Source organism: Harpia harpyja, chromosome 8 (genome assembly GCF_026419915.1).
Source record: "Harpia harpyja isolate bHarHar1 chromosome 8, bHarHar1 primary haplotype, whole genome shotgun sequence".
Taxonomy (NCBI): domain Eukaryota; kingdom Metazoa; phylum Chordata; class Aves; order Accipitriformes; family Accipitridae; genus Harpia; species Harpia harpyja.
The window spans coordinates 39,663,930-39,690,372 of record NC_068947.1 but is presented as its reverse complement, the minus strand read 5'-3'; the positions used below and the strand labels follow the sequence as shown (position 1 = coordinate 39,690,372).

General features: G+C 39.0%; 1 protein-coding gene across 2 annotated transcripts in view; it reads left to right on the top strand.

Annotated features, from left to right (window-relative positions):
- Positions 1–26,443, top strand: part of EPHA3 (EPH receptor A3) — a 235,450-nt gene that overhangs the window by 190,832 nt on the left and 18,175 nt on the right. For both annotated transcript variants that reach the window (XM_052794544.1, XM_052794543.1), the window contains exons 11-15: positions 4,287–4,472; positions 9,849–9,910; positions 12,231–12,440; positions 22,929–23,078; positions 25,026–25,219. In XM_052794544.1, the coding sequence (XP_052650504.1) occupies positions 4,287–4,472; positions 9,849–9,910; positions 12,231–12,440; positions 22,929–23,078; positions 25,026–25,219 (802 nt within the window). The remainder of the gene's footprint in view (positions 1–4,286; positions 4,473–9,848; positions 9,911–12,230; positions 12,441–22,928; positions 23,079–25,025; positions 25,220–26,443) is intronic.

Below are 26,443 nucleotides of genomic sequence, written 5' to 3'. Positions count from 1 at the left end.
GGAGCCACTTTTTCAGATTTTTCTTTACAGTAATTCTTTCTTTTAAAACAACTCACTTGTTTTTATGGATCCAGTTCAGCAAACCACTTAAGAAGTTTGAATCCAATTGGATAGCAAGAGAATGCTACAGAAAGTATTTTCTTGATTTGGGGTAGATTTAAGTATGTGCTTTGCTGAACATGAAAGCAAGCATTTGCTTTTCTTTCAAAGTTGAAACATACTTGTAGCACAACATCTTGTTGATCAAAGTGTTTCTAAAATTTAGGGGCTACCTTTCCATGAACTTACTGTGAAGGTTTGCAGTATCTCAGTAAGGGCTTGTAGAACCTTGCTAGAGGTTCATGAGGTTTATGAAACATTCAGCTTAGGTGCCTCTCCAACTCTGAGGGAGTTCTGTGCACAGCAGTACAATCATGATTTAAAACACAGCAAAGTAAAGGGAGTAGCTAATTTCACAGAGTCATCTTTTACTTGTCCCCTGGGTCTAAATGCACAGCAAATGCCATTCACTGATGCACTAAGCAGCCTATTTAAAAAAGAAATTAAGATCTCCTGAAGAGAGATTTTTATACCATGAACAGCCCTCCTAATAGTATCTGTTTGCTTTCCACATGTAAATAGACGTATCAGTCTGCAGGGCAGGTTATACAATGTTTATGTGTGTAGCATAATTAAAAATAAACACTTCAGAAAGGCTTTACGTGAAAAGCCATCAACCTCATCTCTTAAAATCAGTGCCAGGTTTTCCACCTTCCAACTTGAACACAAGTCCTTATTCCTCCTGAACAATATCTGATGAGATCCAGTCCATTTCTTACTGGGACCATATAAAAATGATTTGCAGCAAAAAGATGTAGTGTAAATGCATGTCACTATGGGTGTTGACCAGATAGACTTACGTAGCATCCATACTGTCCTGTATATGAAAGAACCAAAGGTTAACATAGTTGGGCTGCCCAGTGAGTTTTTCCAGTGATAACGTTTTCCAGGAAAGAAAACCCATTTTATATTCATGGACAACAGTAAGCTCCATTGCTATAAAGGGTCCAACTTCTAGTCTCTTGCAGCATCCACTGGCCTCAAGGCACTTGTGGAATCCAATTAATCACCCAAGTTCTAAATTGTGCAGCCACGGCTAAATTGGACTGTGTTGATGGACATTACCCATAACCTTTTCCTTCCCAAAAGTCAAACAAATATCAGATATACGATTCTGGTCAGAAGTGAAGGATTGATTGCTGGTCTGCTTGCTGAAATCATAACTATAGTCTCCATTGACAGTAACTGAACAATACTTTTAAGAGGTTAGCTTGTTATAGCTTTTTGGACTATTAAAACATAGAGAAAAGGGAATACAAAGCTGGACATTACAAGATTCATTTCAAGCACTTTTTTCGCTTCCTTCTGTTTTCAAGATGTGCTTTGGTCTTCCTCTTTGTGGTGCTCTGACAGTATTGAGCTGGGGTTAGTATTTGAACTGAAGCAGTGTTTGTGCTTCGTAAAGTATACTAGTCATTTTGGCTTGCAGAGGTTGAGTATGTTTAATTGAGAAGTCTGAACGGAACTCAACACCCATTAGTTACTAGTAATAGGTTTTACAGTTCATTTTCTGAGCTGCTTCCTGTCTTGGCAGCCTGAAATACAAATAATGTTAGAAACAATGGATGTAATGTAAGTGCTATTTTAGTAGTATATATGTATATAAGGGTATACCCTGTTTTTAATTTTTTGGGTTATTGAATTAATAGCACGGTACCATGACTTGTTAAGGGAGAAGCCGCTGCCCGAGCATTCGCACACCAATCAAGGAGTCACGCACACCACCCCAGGCTTTAACTGCTCGGTCCGGAGTCCCTTCACAGCAGGCGAGTCCAGTGAGCCGACGGGTGCCCCTTCTGACTCCACACACACACACTCGCCCTTGGGTGCTGCTTCTTCCCTCGGGCTCCACCCTAGGTTGTCATTGCCCTATGACACATTCGTTCAGTTTTTTTGGTTAAATTGGCTGTCTAAAAGAGAAACTTTAGAAAATAAAGCTGAAAAGTTGACCTCAAGAGGTCATTAAGTCCACTCCTTTGCCCCAAACAAAACTTGTTAGGTACCGTTCTTGACAGATGCTTATTCTTTACAATTTCCAAGATAAAAGAGTTTATAGCCTCCCTAAAAAAATCTTTTGAACTGTCCAAGTGTCCTTACTGTTAGAATTTTTTTCCTGATCTAACTGACCTTTATTGTAATTTGCAACTATTTGGTTTGCCTTTTATGTATAGAAAATGGAGTCGGTGTCCATCTTATTTATAACCATAATTTTGATAAGCCAAAACTATTGTCATGTCTCTCTTCTCATTCCTTGCTGTATATAAATAACACCAAATCCTTGAGCTTTGAACGTGAACACACAACCCTGACTTTTAAGATTCTGGTCATTGTTATTACTCCCTTTATCATTCCTGAACTGCAGTGCCACAAATGGGATATGGACTCTAATGCCCGCCGTACTGGTGGCAAGTTGATGAAAGAATAATTTCAATTTGCACATAAATGGGCTGAATGTAACATCTGAAATGTATCCCATGTGCTATCATATCTGAAGTCAATGGTGAATGGCTGTCAATCCATAACATGTTTCTGAGCATTAAATCTATGAAGAGCAACATGATTTAAATTTGCCTATTGAAATATGTGGGTTTTGGTAATTTTTAGTTTTCACAGATGTTGCTTAATGTAAACAATCAGCTGCAGAGATAAAGAAAGAATCATTGTGGGCAAATGAGCTCCAAGAGCCTTTGCTCTTTAGAGGCGTAGTAATGCTATTGCATTTAGGATTATTACACGTTAAGTTGGGAAAAGGTCGTACGTCAGCAGTACAATCACTCTTTCCGTGATGTTTCACTCACAAATAAAAACGAAATTCCCAGTTTGCATAAAAATGATGCCACCACTTAAATTTTTAGGGTTTGTTTGTTTCCAAGTCAAACTTTCTATACAAGGCCACACGACGAAATATGGATATGAAGGGCTATTTATATTTAGATCTCATGTATGTTGACAAAAGAACCTGAATAGGCATGTATTATTGAAAAAAGAGTGTTAAAGGCCTTCAGTAACACTCTCTAGTGTCTTGAAAGAAAAAAAACACACAACAAAACACAAAACAGAACACCTTTCTTTTCTTCTCTGTTCAGAAAAGTTTTTTCCTTGTCTCTAAATATAAATAATCATGTAGGGCAATTCTTGCCATCATATTTTTTGTATATTTTATCCATTCTCTGTTTTTATTGTATTTTTCATTATTTCAATTATTTTGTCATTAAAACAAGGAGACAAAAAGTTGCTACTGTAATTTTAACTGGCATGTTGTATGTGCAGTTTATTATATCATATGAAATCTAAGATGGGGGGTTGTATAACTGAGAATCAAACGTCAGTTGCTGCTCAAATGTTTTTTAAGATACTGAAACTTCCTTATATGCTTTATGTAATCAGTAGTTAAATACAGAAATTTTCAAGTGAGTATTTTCTTCCAGCAATTTTTCAACATATTTAATACTTGCTCATTTGAATGCTAAGATAATTTTCCCTGTGCACTCTTCTTGGATGTTACATAGCAAAGGAAAAACCACGTTGTATAAAAGTAAACATGCAGTGATATCTGCTGTTTCCTATTTAGGGATCTCACGCAATATACAGTGGGCACAATATTCATGGTGGACTATCAGGTTCCATAGCCCCATAGTGACAGTATATATTTGCATGATTAGATCAATCTGAATAATGATGGAACAAAGACAATCTGTATGGATTTCTTTTTTCTTTGTAGCTGTGTAGAGAAATTCTTTTGTTAAGAATTATCTTGCTACTTTAATTGAAATAAGTAAAATAATTGGGAATTGGACTATATCTGTCTGGTAGAAATGAAGAGTATAATGTTCACAAGGATGCATGACTATTCTGATACTTCTGCATTAATCAGTTAGCCCTCCTACTATTGTCTCAAAGTGCAACAACTGAAACAAAAAGGGGATTTTCTGGTGACATTTATGCATTCCTCTGCTCTGCAGTCATCTGGATATGCAGTGTAAATAAGGGACATTGTCCAATTTGACAGCTGGAGAGCCCAAGCATGGAAATGTTAAGTAGTTGTCTGAAGGCCTCCTTTGGAGCTCCGGTCTGTGGCCCACCAGTAAATATCACACTTCAGGGACTTTTCTGAACACTAAGTCGTCTTTCTTAAATCCCCGTGAAATAACTACATTTTGTCTTTTGTCATTTTTCCACTTTTTTAGGGGAATTTGGAGAAGTGTGCAGTGGGCGCCTAAAGCTGCCGTCTAAAAAGGAAATTTCAGTGGCTATCAAAACCCTGAAAGTTGGCTACACAGAAAAACAGAGAAGGGACTTCCTGGGAGAAGCAAGCATCATGGGACAGTTTGACCACCCTAATATCATTCGATTAGAGGGAGTCGTCACTAAAAGTAAGATATGACGGGGGCATCTGTTTTGCATGGGAAGTGTCACCGGAAGTGTCCCTTCCAACCTCAAGTATTCTGCGATATTTGCTGATCTTTCAGGGAAGAGCAAAAGCAAGTAAAAAAACTGAACCATCCATGTTTACACTCTGCAAACCCTTCCAGAAACATTTATGTTACAACCCTGTCAATATGTACCAAATATCCTTCAAAAGCGAAACAGCAGAAACACATAGCTTGGCTTTTGCAATGTATATTGTATTTCCTCAAAAGCAGGAAAAAAGTTACCCATGTGAAAGCACCAGCTAAACCCATGCTGATGGATCCAATGAAGAATGGTGTCGGAGGCAATTGCCTGCAGTGCAGCTGCAGTACCTTCACTGTCTTGCTGCTCTCAGGCTGCTGAGAACTTAGAAACAAGACCCTGGGTTGATGAGCTGGGAAAAATTGGGGAATAAAAATAGTATGCTTGAAAAAAATATAGAGAACATGGAGAAAAAGGAGCATTTCTGAAGAACACTGCAGCTCAGTAATAAACTGGAAGTTTTAATAAACTCCAGAGCTACAAATTGCTACCAAGTGGCCAGGAGGCACTTGCTGATAATCTGTTAGGAGTCATGGAGTCTGATGTCATAAGGTTTCCTAATTGCACTGAAGCAATATGTTCTGCTTTCAAGTAAATCATCAGATTTTATTATTAGCACAAATTAATGAACAGCCTACCTGGCTACAGCAACTGATACTAGTAAATTAATAAGTCCAAATTTTCTCCTACATGGTTTTCATGCAGGGAAAATACTCCATGTGATATTCGGTATGTACCAGTATGAGGCATTTTAAAGATCCTGATCCTCCAGAATTTATACGTCTTAGTAAAACTCTCAAAAATAAAAATTGGGGGCTTTAAGCTGTCAGTAGTAAAATTGATTTTATTTCTTTGATAATATGTATTTATTAATTAACATTTCCTAAGTCTGCCTTTGCGTGTTTTTGTTATGGGTTTGGTTTTTGTTTTTTTTTGTTAAAGCATATTTTTGTCTATGTTTATGATAATAAATCACCTTCTCTTTTTGAGACAAAAAAAGTAATTGAAACCTCCATCCACATGCAGTACCTTCCTGGAAAAGTAACATATTTGAAGAACCCTCTCCAGCTCCACTTTTGTTAAGATAACAGCAAATTGTAACAGGCATTCCTGAACGGTGGTGTCGGTTTTAGAGCTCCTACCCATCTTTCCCATGGCAGCCATGGTAGGATCCTCAAAACCACCCAGATCCTGCACGCTCTTCTCCTTATGAGCAGCTGATGGGATTTGGTGCTGGTGATGCTGCCTCATTTAGGCAAGTTCTGGCTTTCATTGCTTGTGCTGCTGATTGTCATTTACCTTGAGGTAGAAAGGCAGAAATAGTTGGTAGTAGAAGAGAGAGGTTGCATGAAGTACCAAAACTGGCTTGTTCTGCAAGACATAAATTCAGAGACTTCAGCTACACTTCCTAAATTGCCATTGCAGCATAAGGTGATAAATTTAATGAGCAGTTATTAAGTGGGAGATCAACAAGATTTTATATGAAGTATTCTTAAAAAAATTTCAGGAATGCTCTGAGATTTTTCAGGGGAGTCGAAAAAATTGGTAGGATGTTTCCTAGTTCATCCTAGAGGACTGCTGGCAAAGCAGCTCCTTGCCATTTCAGTGAACTGCTTGGAATGTGCTAAGGACGTTTCCAGTTTAACTGGGTAGAAGTATACCGAATACATTGCTGTTAAGTAGATGGTTTTAAGGAATCTTTTTTTAAAATTGTGTGATTCAAGGTTTCACAAACATAGACAGGTATGAAAGAATTTCATAGCTTACTGCAACAAATTATATGAAATAAAAAATCCACAAGAATGTGTCTAAAAATAACTAGTGAAAGGTATGTAAACCCCTGTATGTTATGAAGAGACATAATTACAATAATAATGCTTTCTCTAGATGTGATTCATGAAAGTCTGTTTTGCTGATTTAAATAACAAAGAAGTTATTCTTCAGCTTAGGTCTCGCAGTCCCATTAGGAAAGGGCTGCCAGGTCTGCCTGTATAAATCCAAGTTATCTCTTGCTTTTTAATGACACATACTCTGTACATTCACAGTAAGATTTGCAGTCCCAAAATTACTTGAAACACCAGCATCAGTCTGTACACAGCTGAGCTAAAATCTATTTTGTTACATTTTGTATTCCTGTGGCACTTGAGAAAATAATTTACTTGCTGTGCACACAGGAATTTGTGCATTGCTTTTGAATGTGCATTACTAATTCTGTCGGTATTCTGTATAAGTGACTATTAGTAAGTTTGCTACTCAGCTGTATTCACAGCAGACTGCTGTCTGTTTTAGGGGGGTTGGGAGTGCCAGCTGCCTATCACAGTATAAGAGAGCAAGCTCTGAATATTCCCAGCTGAAGTCAATAAAAGCCTCAGGGATACAACACCCTCTCCAGATAGCTTGAATACAGGAGTTGAGAAAACTGCTCTGAACCTATTTGTATCCATTTTACTGGGTAAAATTATGTGGCATAAATGCAAGTAAAGATAATAATTTAGTTTCTTTAACATTTTGTAGGGTGATAGAAGGACAAGAAGGCTGTGGGGTTTGGGTTTTTTTAAACCAAACCAATATAGTGTAATAACAAATTAGCAAGTGCTCATATTTTTTAATGATAGCTATTAAATCACACTCAAAAGCGTTAGTTTATGTACAGTCAGTAGAGAGCCCGTGGAGTATTTGCTGGATCACTCTCAGTACAGGTAATGCATGATAAACAGGCAATACAATCTTTTCTTCATTAACCAAATTCTTTTTGACAGGCGGCCCTTAGCTATGATCTAGCTTTTCATACGAAGCAGATCTCTGAAGCAACTCCTAATAACTGCAGTTGTCACAATCCCTACAACAGGACCATTTGGTATGAGAGGTTCTCAAGCTGGGGTGGCTCTGGTTTGCCAGTGGGACAACCCACTGGCAGTACGAAGGAGGTGCACCCACCAGATAAGACTTCAGTCCTTTGCTCCAGTGCACAGTTGTTCCCCTGCTTCACATTGATTTCTGTTCTGCCTTTTTCTGCCACTACACCGGTCTCCTGGGCACGCTGTAGGCAGTAGTCTTAATAACCAGCGCACATGTTCTGCCTAGTTTACTAATAATTTACAGCAATTTGTAGCCTGTTAGTATAATAAATTTCGGCAACACTGTTGACACAAGTTGTTATCGTGTATAAACGGCTGTGCTTTGATAAATGAATGCAGAATGTTCTTTTAAAAGTGCACCGTGTTGCTTCAGAGCATATGCTTCTTATTACGGACATATTTCCAACTGAACAAGAATGAAACCCTGCACTTGGGGATTTCTGCATATGGGTGAGCAAGGCAGGAAGATGCTCTCAATAATCTGAAAGACATATCTTCTTACTCTGATTTCAGTCTTCTGATGTGTCATAAAATTGACTGAGTTTATACAGAAACCAGGCAACTGTCTCCTGGTTTCAAAGTACGTGGATTTATCGTAGAAATTTTTGGATAGCCCTACTGGTGCGCTGCCCTTTACTTGAAAGATCCAGCAGCATTTTCTATGTGTTATCAGAAATGCCTTTGGTTAATGTTATACACATGGTGTAAGTTAGGTACTTTTCCTTGCACTGCATATTTCTTGCTAACAAGAGTAAGGAAGCAACAGAAATAATTTTGAGGTTTTACATCATTAGGTCTTTTATCTGTACTATATCCTATATAATTCAAGATTAATGTTTTGGATAAAGAGTTTGTTCCTACTAGTTAATGGATGACAGAGTCAATTACCCATTAGCGTGATTCCCACAGTATAACACATCATTTGCACAGCAGAAAGAAGATATTTTAACCTATTAATCCATGCAAAGAGGACAAAGGATTTTCTTTTTATGATATTAAACTCATTCTTTGTAATCAATATTTCTCTTCTAAGAACTTCTATTTGGTAGAAGTTGTATTTTCTGAAAAACAAAAAAAGAAGCCGTTACCATTTACTTTGCTTTTTTAATGGCTTTCTTGCTTTTAATTATACTGGGTACCTCTTTCAAGCCTCATGCTGTTTAATTTTAAAAGCTAAAATATCACTGTGCCTGCTATACAATATGCAGGCCTTTGTCATGCTTTTATGGTCAGATGCCTTCCTGTATTATATGTGAAATAATAATTCATCTCTTTAAATAACTTCATGCTCTTACCCACCTCTCACTCTACCACAAAGAGAAAATAAACAAAGCTTTAGAAAATATTATGAAATAATAAAATCCATATGATGGTAAAATATTAGCAGGGCAATGACCTTTGTCTGGAAACTTCACCGTCATCACATTAATTTTTGCATTCATTTCTCTCCAACATGTCAGAGTTGCATATGAAATCTTGGTTATGTTACAAAAATACCTTAGGGTAGAAAGAATGGTTTCACAAACTGATCTGAATCTGCACAGACAAGTTTTGAAAGATATTAGAGGCTTTTCAAGGATGCAGGGCTGTTTCTTTAGAGCATGCCGCTGCCCCGTGGATGCAGCGTGTTTGGCTCCCAGCTAAGTTGTGCTTGGCAGGAGGGGGGGTTCGTGTTATCGGCAATCCCGCCACGGAGGGAGGCAGGACTGCCTGGAAAGAGGGCTAACCCCCAACAGTGGAAGGTGGCTGTGTTACAGCTCTGCTTCTCTTTCTAATGCCCTGTATTACTTTTATTCTGCGCTTTCCCTTCCATCTCTATCCCCACCCCAACATTTTCCTCAGCTTATACTAGGAAAATACTGAAGCTCTACGATTTAAATGCATTGTAAATGCCCTCCTTGAGGGAGAGGGTTTTTGCTATTGCCTCCACGTAGGCTATTTGATCTCTCCTTTACTGTAGTATCTGAGGAACATATTGACTGTGCCTACGTGGTAGAGCACCGCTCCACAGTCCTTGCATCACCGTTGTGCAGACCAGGGCACCTCTGGAGAGAAACCCCAGAGGGAGCCTGGGGACAAATACATGCCAGAATACACCTACTTCATTGCGTAACAACGATTATGTGAATGATCATATTCAGCAGTGATGGATAAGACACCGTATACTGAATGTGCAGAATGCTTCACTTTGTTTCTTGGGACTTGAGCTGTTAAAAAATGTATCAGTATATGCTGAAATGACTGTTATTTCTGTTGATGTCAGTGGAATCACAATTATGTTGTGGACAGAGCTGGTTTTGCCCATGCATCTTTTGCTTTCTTTCTAAATGTAAAATTATCCTTGGGATTTGGAAGATTTGGGCACATTTCTGAAATGCCTGTTTTTACTGATCATTATGTATTCCTTTTAAATGCCTGACCCCTGTAATATATTTGCAGGTAAACCAGTTATGATTGTTACTGAATATATGGAAAATGGTTCCTTGGACAGCTTCCTACGGGTAAGTGCAATAGAGAACTATGTGGTGCAAGACTGGATCTTGTTCTGAATTTGTTACGAATTTGCTGCCACTGTACTCTAATCCATCATCAGCTCTTGTTGCTTGATATTTCATTATTTCCATTCGGGTTTGCGTGCATTGTGATGTGCTCAGAAAGCCAGGTAGGGGTCTGCTAGTCCATTTTGACTGCTTGCAGCAAGTATTATTCCAAAATGAAGAACATTTTTGTTTTATTAGTATGTCACATCAATAAAAAAAACAAACTAAAGCATTCTGGCACACAAAAATGGAAATTGTTTTTCTGAGGGCTGAATTACTACCATAACGCAGTTGTGCTTATTGGTTGGCAGCCTGTATGTCTTAACAAGCGATTTCAAAAGTGAACAGATTTGTGGAAATTTTATCAGTAAACCAATAGTATTGAGCCAAGAGCCGTTTCCCTAAATATGAAAAGTTTAGGGAATAACCCCATGCCTGAGGGTGTTTGAAATGTTTTGCTACCAAACTTTATTGGCCTATTTTCTTTCCCCAATCTTAGACATACTAATACTGTTGTTGATTTATCTTTGTTTTCTGTCAAAGTTGGTAGTGAGCCTAAAAAAATGTGAACGCTCCCTGTGTCACCAAGATTTACTTGTGGCAAAACAAGAAGTGTAGCAGAAATGAAATCCCATCTGAGGGGAAACACTAGTTTAATTTTAATTTGTTAGGGCAAACTCAGCCATGGCTGGGAGACTGCTTTGGTTCTGCTACGGTTGAATGACATTATCCCCCAAATTCATAACACTCAACTAGATGTTTAACCCCAAAAAGGGATATATCGTCAACCTTGGTTTCAGTATGTACTATATATGTTATGATGTTCACTGGAGCATGTAAAGTATGTATAAATAATGTGTCAGTATATCTGAATGAAATATATCTGTACTGAACTATATACATATTGTTTAGGCTGAAAATCCTTGAAGAAAGCTCTGAGGAAAGGAGAATAATTTCTGACTGTACAAAACAGTTGTTCAGCTTGTTCGTTCATTTGAGTGTGGGGTTTTGGGGGGTGGGTTACTACTGTTTTGTGGAAACATAGATAAGAACCTTGTGACTCATTAATATCACAGGCAACTCAGGCCCTGTAACCTTTTTTATAAATGTCTTTTAAAACTAGTTAACTAGTTAGTTTGCTTTCCCCATTGCCATTGAAAGGCTTTCTGAACGTCTTATTCCTTTCATGGTTAGAAACCTTCTGATTTCTAGCTAAATTTTTTGCAGGGTCTATATAGATCCTCTTGTGTTGGCTCTAGTTAAAGAAGGTTTCATAACAGGCAACTGTTGAGGGTCTTCCGTAATAATGAATTTCTTCGTGAGGGGGAATACTGAGAGGCTATTTAAGCATCCACTGTGACATATATTTGTCTCATGTTTACAGTGCTAATATTGCCCCTAAGTATATTAATCAAAAATGAAATGAATGCAATCAATCTTGCAGACTGATTCATGTGAGCTCACCCCACATGGCAGAGCCAGCTCCCATGTATTTAATAAAATTCTGGAAGAAGCAGCAGGAAGAGCTGGAGAGCTGCCCATAATGATACATTTACAGCACTGGGGGATCCATTTGAGAGCAGCACTAGGACGTGCTGTTGTCCTGTCGTCTATGTATCCATTTATCAATATCAAAGCTAGATGTTAACAAACAGTGCTAGTAAGAGCTGGGAGATTTAAAACGTGTCTAGAGGTAGACAATTAGAAATATATGCAAGTATTCATTTTGAAGCTAAGTCACAATGTGTTTAAGTGATTTTTGTGTTCCCGAAGTTGAAAATTTTGAGGAATGAGTTTAAATTTAATGGAATTTGAAAGCCACTGAATCAGATCAGCATTTGCTTTTGTTAAAAAAATGCTTGTGTAATAGAAAACTTTCATTAGTCCATTGGGTCAGGCTGGGATTTTCATTAACAATTCCTATGGCCTTTCAGGAAAGTTGGGCAGCTCTTTCCCTAATGTCCTGACACTCCAGTCTCATGAGTACACACAACTTAGATTTATGTACTGCTTTCACACAGGTCCCATCTAGGAAATTAAAATTCTGATGACAGCAAGGATGGGAAAAATGAATTTTTATCTGAATTGAAAATCTGTCCCCTTCCCTCAGCTGATTGGGAGATTATCCTCCGCAGATCAAAGTAGTTCCATGTGTGGCATTTAAAATGTGACCCCTGACTCACGAGCTCTTCAGTTGAGGAGCTTCCAGGGTCTTTATCAAAAATTCTGTGCAAGGAGGAACATGTCATTTCAGAGATTGTTCATTTCAAATGTTTTCCAGAAACATGATGCCCAGTTCACAGTCATCCAGCTAGTAGGCATGCTTCGAGGGATCGCATCTGGCATGAAATATTTGTCAGATATGGGTTACGTCCATCGAGATCTAGCTGCTCGTAATATCCTCATCAATAGTAACTTAGTATGCAAAGTCTCAGATTTTGGTCTCTCTCGTGTACTGGAAGATGACCCAGAAGCTGCTTACACCACAAGGGTGAGTTTCTGTGTTTGTTTATCCTTTTAAAATTCTTGTTGGTTGTGGCAAAGTTAAACTGAAATCTGAGGGAGTCCCTGAGGCTTATACTCTGTATTGCAGAGACCATCCAGTCTTGCATGCCCAGACATGTTCAATAAACCATATGCTCATCACAGCTATTTTTTAATCCATGTCTCAGAGAAGATAAAAGGCAAAAAAATATGGTTTCTGTTGGTAGATTATTTTTCTTAAAGTATGCAAAATTCATGGTTCAGTTTCTTTCTGCTGGGTGTGTAAAGGAGTGAATACCACAATTAAGGCCTCAGTTGATTTGGCACACAATAACGTAAGACTTCATGTGTGCCTTGAGCAGGTTTTGTTACACTGCTGATTTAGCTCCCACCCAGTAAAAAAAATCCTACCCAGCGATAATTTGTCTGATTGGAGCATACTGATATCACTGTTCTGCAAGGGTGTATCAGTTATACCTGCTGTTGTACCCCTAACTGAGTAAAACCTTGAGTAAAACAACAACAAAAGAAATCTTGCTTAACAATGTAATAAGCCTCCTGTACTTTCTCCTTCTTATATCATATATACAAAGTGGTACCTGTCTTTTGGAGATGTAATGATATCAAGGAGGAAACTTACTTCTGACTGTTTTGTCCTGAGATAGAGAAGCTTTTAGCAGATTGGGGACTGCCCATAGTGTCAGCTGCTGCTTGTTTCTTTTCTGGATTTCATCCTGCTTGAAAAGCTACCTGGAAGCTACACTGTTGACTTAGAGCCTTAGCAAAGCCACAGTGTCTTCTAAATACAGCTTTGCTGCACATCTTGTTCTCAGTTGAATAAGACTTCCATTTTATTGTGGAAACCTTGAAGGCATATATTTAGCTTTGTGTATGTAGTTATTACACTGGGATGTCTGGTTGTTGACTTTGATCCTATTGCAAGTGGATTTTATTAACTTCAGAAAAAGTGGCATTCATATCCCATATCTTAGGTGAAATTTGCTGTGATGCCTAGTAATCGTTGCCACTTCACTGTACAAACCCGATTAGAGTAGAATGTAACAGCAAAATCTTAATGTGGGTTTTCTAGGGCTTCCTTCATTCCTGATCACTGACAGGAGCAATTAATTATTGTGGTAGTTGTGCATGCTATCTTCTTCTTGATTGAAATAAAATAACATGTGACAAATGAGTAAAGAAAACCTAGCTGTTTTCTTAAACATTATATACACATACATTTATAGATATGTATTTATCAATCATACCTTCATAACTTACCAGGCATAAAGACTCTATTTTTTACTTGACCTTTCAGTGCTTTCTTTGACCTCTGATAAGCTTTGGCATGTTGTTAGAAATATGCAGTATATACCACTTCAGAAAACTGTCCGCAGAGATCTCTCATAGTTAATATAAAGAGACATTAGTAGGATAAAGCAGTTTTCATGCTCATTATAGGTTCAGCATTCATAAGTAAATATTAATATAATGCAAGAGTTCCTCAAGAGAAAATTGTCTGTAGTTCAGCCAGAGGTGTATTGCCATGTCAGATATGCTTGCCTGCCCTCTTCTTAAAAACTCCTGTGAAAGTAATGGGTGTTACTGTCCCTGAGGTAAACAGTTTTAGATATAGTATTTATCTAGTCTCATATTTAACCTTCCTCCCCCAGGATGTACTTTTGCAAGCTAAGGCAATTACTCTGTGTCCTAACACCACTGCCCATAGGCAGGTGATCGATCTCCCCTTTAAAGCAGCTGCTTACATGCATGGAGATTGCTGTCGTCTTCACACGCATCCCTCCATTCTTTTATTTTTTAAGCAATTTTTCCAAATTTACTGTTCTTGCTGGTCTCCTTCAGATTCTTTTCAACTTAACTACATTTTCCTTAAACGTGAAGCCCAAAACGAGATACTAATCCCCAGCACCAAGCATAGCATATTTATCTCATGTTTCTTACACATGCCCTTTCTGTTAATATCTCCATGGATGAGAAGTCTCTATTCCTCCTCCCACCCCCAGCATGGCTGGCTCATGCTCTTCTGCTCGGACACATACCTCTGCCAGGCTTTGAAGTTCAATTCTCTTATTCCAAAAATCATCTGGGCATGCAAACTAATCTATAGTTTAGTAATGGCATTTTGTGTACTCGCATTAAGAGCGGAAGATACCTTTAAGTCCTAGTTAATTTAGATGAAAAGGTTGTATAGGGAGGAAAAATTAGCTCCCCATCAAACTGCATAGCACACAGCTTTATAAGGGAAGCACACTTCCCTGAAAATGAAGAGTACATCAGTGACTTATATCTGCAGGTGGCTAGGACAAACCAAGGCGTCGGTGTTTCTGGCCAGTGTTACATGTGAATTTCCTATGGCCAGCTGCAGTGTTGATTTTTTGTTTTTTCTTCCTCTCCTTCTGCCACCTATTTTCTAAGCCTACCTGCCTATTTACATTTAGATAGTGAAATCAGATGGAAAGAAACTATTTTGTGAAGTGTAATCATCTGTGTTCAGAAAACTCCATCTGGCATTTATAGTGTATACGCAAACTGCTGCAGGAAGATGCTCAGATAATTAAAACCTTCAAATACAACCTAGGACAAATCTATTTCCTTCAAAAGTAGTTGTTGAATATACCTCTGCCCCATCTTGTCTCTGAGAGAAGGACAAGGCTATTTGCTCTTCATCTTTTTGCTCAAGTTTCCTTTGAAGTGAATCTTGTATACATGTCCAGATAGTGTGTCCCTAGGGTATATTTGATCCTCAGCTTAAAAAAGTGGGGAGCACAAGTGTGAAACAGATCTGCAGTCCACTGGTGGAAAGCTGGGCAGTTTATGTTCCTGCTGCTTAGTCATATCTCAAAACACAGGACCATTTCCTAGGCTACTTCTAGTGCGTTTTGCAAGCACTAATTCTAGAATTATGGAATTGTAGAATAGTTTGGGTTGGAAGGGAACTTTAAGGTCATCTAGTCCAACCCCCCTGCAATGAGCAGGAACATCTTCAACTAGATCAGGTTGCTCAGAGCCCCACACAACCTGGCCTTGAATGTTTCCAGGGATGGGGCATCCACCACCACCTCTCTGAGCAACCTGTTCCAGTGTTTCACCACCCTCATTGTAAAACATTTCTTCCTTATATCTAGTCTGAATCTACCCTCTGTTAGTTTCAAACCATTACCCCTTGTCCTATTGCTACTGGCCCTACCAAAAAGTCTCTCTCCGTCTTTCTTATAAGCCCCCTTTAAGTACTGAAAGGCTGCAATAAGGTCTCTGTGGAGCCTTCTCTTCTCCAGGCTGAACAACCCCAACTCTTTCAGCCTTTCCTCATAGGAGAGGTGTCCCACCCCTCTAATAATTTTTGTGGCCCTCCTCTGGACCCACTCCAGCAGGTCCATGTCTTTCCTGCACTGAGGACCCCAGAACTGGATGCAGTACTGCAGCTGGGGTCTCACCAGAGCAGAGCAGAGGGGCAGAATCACCTCCCTTGACCTGCTGGCCATGCTTCTTTTGATGCAGCCCAGGATACAGCTGGCTTTCTGGGCTGTGAAAGTACATTGGCAGCTCATTTCCAGCTTTTCATCCACCAGTACCCCCCATATGACAAAACCAAGACAAAAATAGTGCCACTTTTTAAAATAATGGCATCATCCCAAACAATTTCATGCCTTTGCAACTGAAGGATGAAAACTACTCTGTAAGATCTTTCAAAAGAGGCATCCAAATTATATTATGTTATTAAATCCAAATTATAACTGCAATTCCAAACACTCAAACAGTAAAGAGTGCATATTATATTAATGGGTAGAGAGTTTTGCCTCCCCTCCACTGCTTCCCACTCCCAGTTCTCCATTTAGTATCAGTGGTACTAGGGAAATTTATAGAGTTAGCTGCAAAGATAGATGTTTTATCTATTTAGCCACCTCTTTTACCTCTATTTTCTGCCTGTAAATGTCAAAGCCTGAGAACGATTCCATTGCTTTAATTCATCATTACAATTCAGGATTGGTCTGCCCCCAAGAAGCCCAGTCAGCCCTTCAGGCTTTCAATACACACCACTGACTAGGTGAAATTTTATGTTGTTCTGCTGTCAGCAGCTGTGTCTGAAGCTTTGCATAAAGAATATGAATGTGTATCCTTTTATATATCAATAATGTATGTATCCCTTTATATATTAATACATAATCTGTGATATTCATGCTATTGTACAAGAGCTCGGAAAGATAATGTGAAGATCACAGGTGCATATGTGAAATACAGGGAATCAGGAGTTGTAAAAAAACTTTGCTACCTGACAGGGTCATTTTTTACCTCCTGAATTATTGTCGCTGACTCGATACCACAAAAAGCCTTTGGCAACCTGTGGTCTGCCTGCTTACAGAAGCAGAAGCCAGCATGTGAGTCAGGCTGACTGGATTATTTTTTTTACAGAGTCTTTGTGCCAGAGGGGATGTACTGTAATTATCTACATTCTCCGTACCTATTCACTTTTAATTGAAAGGCCAAGACTGTATTAAAATTGTCATTGTCAAATTGATCTTTATTATTCTTATTATTTTTAGATTTCTGTATGACAAGTGGGTGGACTAATGATACAGTATGAACTGGAAGTAAATTTAAGCCATCACAAATGTAGAGGGACTGTAATTACATCTCTCAAAAGCATAATATTTGGGTAATCAGTAGACGAACTTTGACTATTTAAGTGCATAGTTGGATACATCACCGGTGTTCATGGCATTTCAATGTAAAACACTGTCCAGTTATTATGTTTGCATGGATAACTTCTCATTAAAACTACATCACTTCAAAAAATACTGTGCTTTGATAGCAAGTATTCTGGTAGCGTGTGCCCCCACGTAACAGTGCCGGAGCAGGGAGTGCATGGCAAGGCACTGCTCCGTTGTGTGCCACAGGGAAGGGCACAGAGGTCCTCCTGCACACGTTATTGCAACTGGTGCTTGACAGAAATTTGTTGTGGTTCATTTGTTTCCTATATATGCAAAAACATGGTAATACAGTTTGAGTATATTGAAGGGAGTGCTAAAGAAGGAAACAAAACCCCACAAATTCTCTTGCCTGATAAGTGCAAGGGACAGAAACAGTGTTCTGTTATAATTTACCACTCAAGAAGGAGATAATGTAAAGATAAAATATTAATTAGTAATGGATGAACAAGTAGCATCAGGTAATTTTCAGGTGCTTAAGAGGGTAAGTCAGGCTCATATCACTCACATGAAACCATCTTGTTCTGTACCAGTAAGATATCTCCTGAACTAGCCTAAGTCATCATGTAATGAATTAATGTCAGGCTTTTACCTTCAGGTTTTCCTGTGAAGTTCTTCTAATAATTCTGTTAGAATGCATTTTTCTTGATTCTCCTCTCCCCAGGCCTGTGGCTTAGGTGCCTGTGGCAGTCACCCTGTAACAGATTATAAATCAGAATATTGGAATGGGTTATGAAGGCCTGGAAACAGCTGCCTTGTGCTGGAGTGCCAGACGTGCTAGAAATAAATTGAGGACTTCATTGACTTTAGATGAATTATGCTGAACGGCCAGATACTGTAGGAATCACAGCTCCATCTAGAGCAGATAAAACTTTCAGTTACTGCTGGCTCACTAATTTCAAACCCCAAGAGTGGTTCTCTGATGTAGACTGCCTGGGATTTTGAGCTGCAATAACAAACTCCTACAATTTCTAATACTAATGCTTTCTTTCTACTCAAATCCAGGCAGCTTATTTGGCTTCATGATGAGCATACCCTTAAAGGGAGACCATGACAAAAATGTTTAAAACTTGTATTTATCTTCAGAAAATAATCAGTAAATATATTACCAGTGGCTATTGATGCATGCACACGTAGATTTCTCATAAGCCTGTATCAAATAAATTTGGGCGAACCTTTTTCCTAGGCATATCTATAATGATTTTTCATTTTACCAAGTTTGTCTAACATGTTCAGTCCCTGTAGTACTAATTTTGAAGGGTAGGAGCCCAGTAATACCAGCCAATAATACTAGAATTTCAGATTTTCCAGTGGAAGGTAAGCAACAGAGATAGCAGATAAAGAAGATTAAATTGCATGAAAGCCTAATGGACCTACACTAGATAATTAAAAAAACCCCAACAGGTAAGATTTCTTAGCACTTTCATCACAGCAGTTTACAGAGCAGGTATCACGATACACTTTTTAAATATCAGGAGACTGGGGGGGTAATATCAGGAAAGGGGGTAAAAAACAAGAGACAAGTAAAGAAACAAGTATGGGAGCTTAGTTTTCCCAGCTCCAGCTCTGTGGTCTAGGAGCAAGTGTTTGTTTTAATTTATGCAAAAGTAAATTATGTAAGATATCTTTTGATCCTGGGAAAGGATATTGCAAAGAATATCCTGATTTCTGGCAAAGCAGATATGTGATATGTGTTCAAATGAGATCTGTATTTCTCAAAAATGGTGAAGAGAAGTGAAAAGGGATTTTCTAATGCTGAATGATCGTGGAATTTCAAAGTAGACTTTTTGAATTACAGTAAGCCTTATAATTTTCAAAGCTAATAGCAATAGAAAACCATGCATTTAGTTTGAAATGACTTCTCAGATTTTCTGTATTTATTGATATTTGGACATCTGCTAAAATGTGAATGTTGCATAATCCTTTGGGGGGAATTGTTTTTGTGCTAAAATGCTTATTTGTCTAAAAAATATTTACCAGAACTTTGTTTTTTTGCTGTTCTTGCTCTTAAATTATTCAAAAAACAAGTCAACAAAGTCCCCTTTTAAATACAAAGAAAAGATTGACATTTTTATGACAAATTAGGGAGCAGAATAGCAAAATTGTAGTTTTACACTCTATTCAGTGGCAGTTGATTTCTTTTTTAGCTACATTTTAATGCTCTCCTTATTTTACACTCATTTATGGTAATGCTACATGTATCTGTAGGCTTGTATAAAGTTACAGCTGAGACTTAGCAAAGAAATTTGTTTCCTTGTAATAGAATCTAGGGTTGATGTACCTTCATGTTTCACTAAAACGAAGCCAGAACAACTTTGTTTTATTGAGTTTATAATCTTCCTTACCCTGCAATAAAGCAGTTCCCAAATGTTAAGAGACTAATTAATGTCATTTTGTGTAAATGTGTTTCTCCAATTGTATAACTGACTTTTTCCATAAGATTATAAAGGTGAAGACCTTCTATCAAATATGATATTTCCTGCCCTTGCCTAAAGTGCTCATGTTCTAGCCACGAGCACATTTCTCCGTGTGACATCTGGCAATTATTTCTCTAGGGTTCTGCAAGAAGAGCTCCATTTTCGTATCTTAACATGAAATTTAGAAAGCGCGCCTGACGCCACCCATGGAAATTCAGATTTTTTAGAGTAATATTCTGAAAACGCCAAAATGATACTTCTGTGTTTCACAGAACCAGCCACTATGCTGATGCAAGAAGAACAACGTAACTACTCCCTGCCTTGAGGGCTTTCCTATGTGCCACATCGTAGGTGTATGTTCTGCCATCCCTCTATTCAAAAAGTAGCCGTAGCAATTGCTGGAGAATGAGGCCGGGCCTGGCTAGGTTTCCACGAGCCCACTGACAACGCCTAGCTCTGTATCTCAGCTTCTTTCGGATCAGATGGCACAGAAGGTCTCTTCCCCAGCAGCGCCGAGGCCTCCGGGCACGAGGGCAGGGATCAGCAGAGGTGAGAGGAGGCTTGGGCCTTGCCTGGGCTGGCAGTGCTACCGAGGAAGCAACCAGGATCTACAAAGAAGCTATCAGACGCCGCAAGGATCGACAGTTCCCTCTTTTACGTCTCCTCCTGGCCAGGAATTTGAAACATTTCGTCTCGAACTGAACACCAGCGTTGGCCTGGCTTGGTCCCTGCTGGACACGCTGACCTGTGGGAGCGCTGGCAGGGGGATGGAGCCCAGAAGCCCCCGCCCGCCATGGGGCGGGGTGGCGGCCCCTCAGGCCTGGGCTGCAGCAGCCCCACAAGCTGCGCGTTCATTTCCAGACGCGGGCCGCAGGGTCGGGTTTGATCTGTAGAAGTCCTCCGCAGTTTATGTCTCGGGTGGCGCGGAGGCAGTTCTGTCCTGGCAGTTGAGGTGGGCGGCAGGTCTGTGCTGGGAGGGCTGGCGTCCTCAGCACGCAGCCCGGGCCTCCCCGGCCCGCTCCTCTGTGCTGGCGGGCAGCAGTCAGGCACCCGGGCCTTGCAGCTGCGCTGCGAGTCCGCGCGGTTTTGCGGGCGACTTCTGAGCCTGCGGGACGAGTGGGAGACGTTTGATTAGGAAGATCTTTCTCTTCGCGGTGGTGGCGTTTTGTTTGTGTAAATTTAGGATATGGCTTTCCCCCAGCATTGACGTTCTTTATTGGAAGTCAACGTTCACTCTACTAGTATGCGGAGAAAAAACATTGAAAAGGCGGGATTGGTTTCTTTATCGTCCTCACATCTAAAAGCGTAAGTGGATTTGTTGTGAAAACACTGGGACACAGGAGAACTTTCCTCGTTTCTTGGCTCTGTCTTGGACTCCCTGAGGGACCCTAGACATTTGTAAAGGGGGTATAATATTGCTTATCAATAGAGTATGAGGAAAAAAAAAAATCACTTTTGTGTTCTCAGTACTGTTATGGAGCAGCACTGGGAACTGTGAATAAACTTCTAATGAACAGTAAATAGGATGTACTTTTTGAGACTAAAGAACATCATCTTATAGATTTTGAAGAGAAAGACATCGGGCTCTCCAGTCTGGCTTCTGTGATGAAACAGTGGTTTCCAATACTGCTATTTATTTCTATTTGTTGGTCCACACGTATTGTCAAAATTCAGTGTTTACCTAATTTTAAGGGTTGTGTGTGAAGTGAAGGTTTGTCTTTTGCTTAAGGTAGGGAGTCTGCTAAATAGGATGGGATCTGTAAAATCTGTATACCAAGATAGATTCCCTCTCTGACCTTTGCCAAGCCTCTAAGACATATCTAGTGACATTTTAGAGGTCTAAATTGTAGCCTGAGGCAGGCCTGCCTGTGATGCTTATATATAATCTCATTTGTGCAATATTAGCCATGAAACTGCAGATGCTTAGGCTCCAGTGTATTTAGGCTGTATTTAGGTTTCCAATTAACACTAATGTCCACATTTCTATTGTTAACCAAGCTAGTTAATCTAAAGCTGGTGAGCGTATGACTACCCTCAGTGCAGGTACACTTTATGGAAGTGTAGGCAGAGCATTAATATCTTTACATTTTATTTCTTGCTGGTTATTCAGTGGAAATAAGACCAATCCCTTCCCACGCAGGTTATTGTGAGGATAGATGTATGACTGTAGTATAATAGGGGGTTGCAGAGGTACCTCAAATAGCTAGTCTAGTGTGAAATCTTCAGAATATATCCCTGTACGTGTTGTGCATCCCTGGAACTGGAAACAACTTCAAACTCTCACAGTTTTCTGTATTCAAATATATTCACTCCAAAATTACCTTAACTAACAAGTTTTGCACTGCTATCTTTTAGAACTTTGTTTTCTCATGTGTGACTCGCAAATCAGTCTTAAAAACCTGTGCCAAAGCTGGAACCATTGGAAATTGTCTCTTTCCTCTAATTCTCATCTTGCGGAAACTCAGCCTGAGGCTGCTTGTGTGCATTTTACTCATTTGACCTATGGCACCAAGTGGTGGCCGTAATCAGAGAGGGACGTTCCCCTAACTGCAATATTAATTGTAATGGTAGCTTTAATCCTTTTCAACTTTACATCATTTATTGATGGCTTGCTTCTCCTGTGACTGTAAAAAATGTTTAAGACCACTTCCCCAGACGACATTTTTGCACTCTCCCCTCTGCACAGATGACCCCATCTGAATCTGTCCTTCTGTGACTGTCTCTGACACCTTTGGGATGGGAAATTTGTCCATATGGTCCTACTCACTGCCTTGCGCAATTGGAGGGTTGGCATTAGTGAAAGAGACCAACATCATGGCCCCTCATTTTCCTTGAATGTCCTGGAAAACATGGGGTGAAAACATGGAGAAACCATCCAGGTTCCACACAAACAGGGAATTCACTTGAAATGCCTGACAAATAGCCACATCCAGCCCTCCCGTGCTGTGCAAAGGGATCTAGGATACAAACAAGGACCTCATACTACCTTTTTCATCCTTAATGCTGTATGACTGTCCTATGAGTTTCCAAACATTTTATAACTGAAAATCAACCATACTTAACTTACCATTTATTATTATCTGTGCGTATTATGCTACACATAAATATGTATATGTGCATATATGTATATATATATGTGCATGCTTACAGTAGATTTTGCATTACAATGTGGTTTACTCTCTATAGTGTACAAGATGCTTTCATGACAAATGGTAATAGCATTTTCCAGCTTACGCTGGTTTTTACACCAATAGAATGATAATTGAGAATCTCAGACATAAAATAATCAATCATGCAAAATGCTATTCATTGTATTGCAGTCAAATGGACTGGTTTATTTTGTTTCACTCCTAGGGGGGCAAGATTCCTATCCGATGGACATCACCAGAAGCCATTGCGTATCGGAAGTTCACATCAGCCAGTGACGCATGGAGCTATGGGATTGTTCTCTGGGAGGTGATGTCTTATGGAGAGAGACCATATTGGGAGATGTCCAACCAGGATGTGAGTATATCGTTATCTGAGTTACGTTCTCAAATAAAGGATCAAGCTGTGAAAGGAAGCGAAGCATAATGAAACCAGGTGGCTCTGAGTTTTTGATGCTGACATTGAATAAGATGTAGAAATGAAAATCTCAAAATCTCCCTGGTCAAGTAAAAGTTCTAATGAACTTAAAAAAAAGCCAACAACTTTATAGCAGGGTATTTTGGACCTCTGAAGGAACATATTAGAGAATTTTATCATGCTGGTGGTTTTCTGTAGGATGATTCAAACAATTCCACTGCAATGAGGTCATTGCCTTTTACATTCCTTAGCTTATTGTTAGAAAACCCTCCCAAATTTCCGATGATCCCCTTTGGTTCCACTTGTATAATATTCTGTAGAAGTTTTCTGTAAATGTCAAATGCACAGAATAAATTGTTCTTGGCGCTTGTGAAAAAGAGAAGCAAAGCATTTCTACCAAGAGTTTAAAGAAACCAAAATACTTCTGGAAGTAATCAACGGGTAAAACAGAGAAGTAGAGTGATCTGATTAGAAGACTTCCAATACAGGCTTCTTTGCAACATTAGTAAACTATCCAAGCCTGCAATCCAAATGATTAATGGATCTCTCCCAGTATTTTTCTAAGCAGCATAACATTTCCCCGAATAAGATTTTTATTATATCTGTTTTTGTTCTTTTTCTGTTGTCTTATTAATCCTAGATTTATTCCACATGAGTTACTTATGAACAAAATTTTCTTAGGTACAGTCAGTAACACAAATGGATTTTCCAAGGATTTGGTATATATTGTTGCTAGCACTAAATTAAAAAGTCAGTAACATAGTTGTAGTCAGACATTTTCTATACTACTTTATGTTAAACAAGGAAAAAGAGAAGAAAACTTCTTTTCAAATGAGTACCTCTGAAACACAAGTCTCTGCAAAAAACTATGTATTACTTTTAATTAGTCATGAACGTTTTTTCTATTGTTTGTGGAGATTAATGAATCATTACGTAGGCTGATATACTAGTAGAATGCCTTTAATAACATCACATTAAAATCAGAAACAGAAGGATTAACCTATTTATGTGCCTCTGCTTCATGGCTGCTTAAACCATGGACTGTTTTGCTATCCCTGTTCTGATTCGGAGAAGTTTGTCCTGCTTTTGAATTAACTGATCCACATAAAAAAAAAAAAAGATTAACAGAATATGGCTTTATAATTTTCTCCGTAGAATACATTGGGGTTTTATTCATGGGGCAATAGATGCTGTAGGACTGATCAAGAGGTATTATACTCTAGTGAAAGTGTTGTATTAAAAAACTTCATAAGAGTGTAAATTCTAGGCAATTTTTTTTTGTCAATCTAGAAAAATGATAGACAATCTAGACAAATTTTGTCAATCTAGACAAACGATAAAAGAATTGGACCTGCACTGCCCAGTAGGAAGTGTACCGTTATCCTCGTGCTAAGTTTTAAAAATATTTTCTGGCCCTGTGAGATCATCCACAAGACCTTCTATCTATCAGTTCAGGATATCCTGTGAGAGGGTAGGTTGGTTTTCTGCCCAGTGCAGTGTCCACTAGAGAGTGTGGAAAGCATGTGTTGCTAAGGGTGATCAGAGGAGAGATATTCAAGACCTTTTGAAGTTTGGCATAGTTAAGCAAGCACCTTACTAACTGTAGCTATTGTTTATGGATTTAGTTCAATCAAGTGTGAGTTTTGGAGGTCCTTTCTAGACTCTCACCTTCCTCAAAGTCACATACTGTATCTTAACTCCCCTTTATGTATGCCTAATTTACTGCCTGGTTTACTTTGCAGATAAACCAGCGGCATTGCATGACAAGACAATTAGTGAATAAACACATTTGTTTAAACACAGAATGTCCATGTTAATGTGGTTCACAGAACTGATAAAAACCAGTTAAGTGCCTTTAAGTTTTCAAAAACTTTTATCCTTGTGCAGGTGATTAAGGCTGTTGATGAAGGGTACCGCTTGCCACCTCCTATGGACTGCCCAGCTGCCTTGTATCAGCTGATGCTGGACTGTTGGCAGAAAGACAGAAACAACAGACCCAAGTTTGAGCAGATTGTCAGCATCCTGGATAAACTGATCCGTAATCCCAGCAGTCTGAAAATAATCACCAATGCGGCGGCAAGGTGACATATTAGATCTTACATTGCATAGAAATAAATGTCTTTGATTTCTTCATCTTCCATAATTAGAATTTGTTTACTTTTGTTCATCCACTTCTTAAACTTTCAACTGCAGCTCTTTGTAATCTTGAAAGCTAGAGAAATCTTCCTAACTATCCCTTTGGGAGAAGGAATTATTATTATTATTATTATTATTATTATTATTATTATTAATGATTTGCTAGTATTTATTCAAATTGTGAAAAGCTGTTATGCTAGGGTTATGAAACCCATTGTAAGATTGAGCAGAGGTTTGTGAAAAAACATAGATGGCAGAGTTGGCCATCATGTGATCTTCCTTTTCCTTCTGACCTTAGGTGGTATTTTAAGCGCTTAGTGTTTCATAGGTTACAGCCATGTCCCTAAGTATCTTTCTTAACTGGGTCCAAACACATATCTTACACTCTAATGCTCTACTCTGACAAGTCACCTTAGCTTTAATCATATGAATAATCTTTCTGGTTTCAGTAGGAATCACAAACTGAAATGCACTTACATTCCTTGTTAGATCAATGCCTTAACTAGGAATTAATTTTCAACCTGTGCAATATTCCTAATTGCATTAAAAACAGTCGTTTATAATCCCGGTTATTCAATGCGCTCTGGAACATCACTATGATGAGTTAAGAGTCATCTCATGGAGAGAGAGTAACTGAAGAGTGTGTTGACACCTAAGGGCATAATGAGGATGTGGTGAAAGAGCAGCTTTGGTTAAGTAGAGTTTAAGTGAATTGGTTTATATAATGCACAAAATATCATACTCTTAATGCAGTGACGTAAAAGATGTAAAATTACTTTTAGCATGAATGTTAATGCAAAATCCTCTGTCCACAAAGCAGGCAGAGTCAGGGAGAAATGCACACTGCTCCTCTGCTTCTTCAGACCCAGGTCTTGGAGGGTGTTTTGGTGGGCAAGAGATCAGAGTCTGACACGAGGCAAGCTTCAAAAAGGAACACAGCAAAACTTTCCTTTCAGCCCTTTACTTGTAACATGGCACACTTCTCGCCATAGCAATCGAACAGGAAGGCACAGAAGGGAAATGGAGCTAAGGCAGTCAGAAGAACCACATTGATACTGCAGCCTGCTGTGCAGGTGACATGGACCTTGACTCCTTTTTGCTGGCCCGTGGCATTGTGTTGCATCCTGAGCTAGAGGCTGGCCATTCTAATTACCTCCTACTGCCACTCC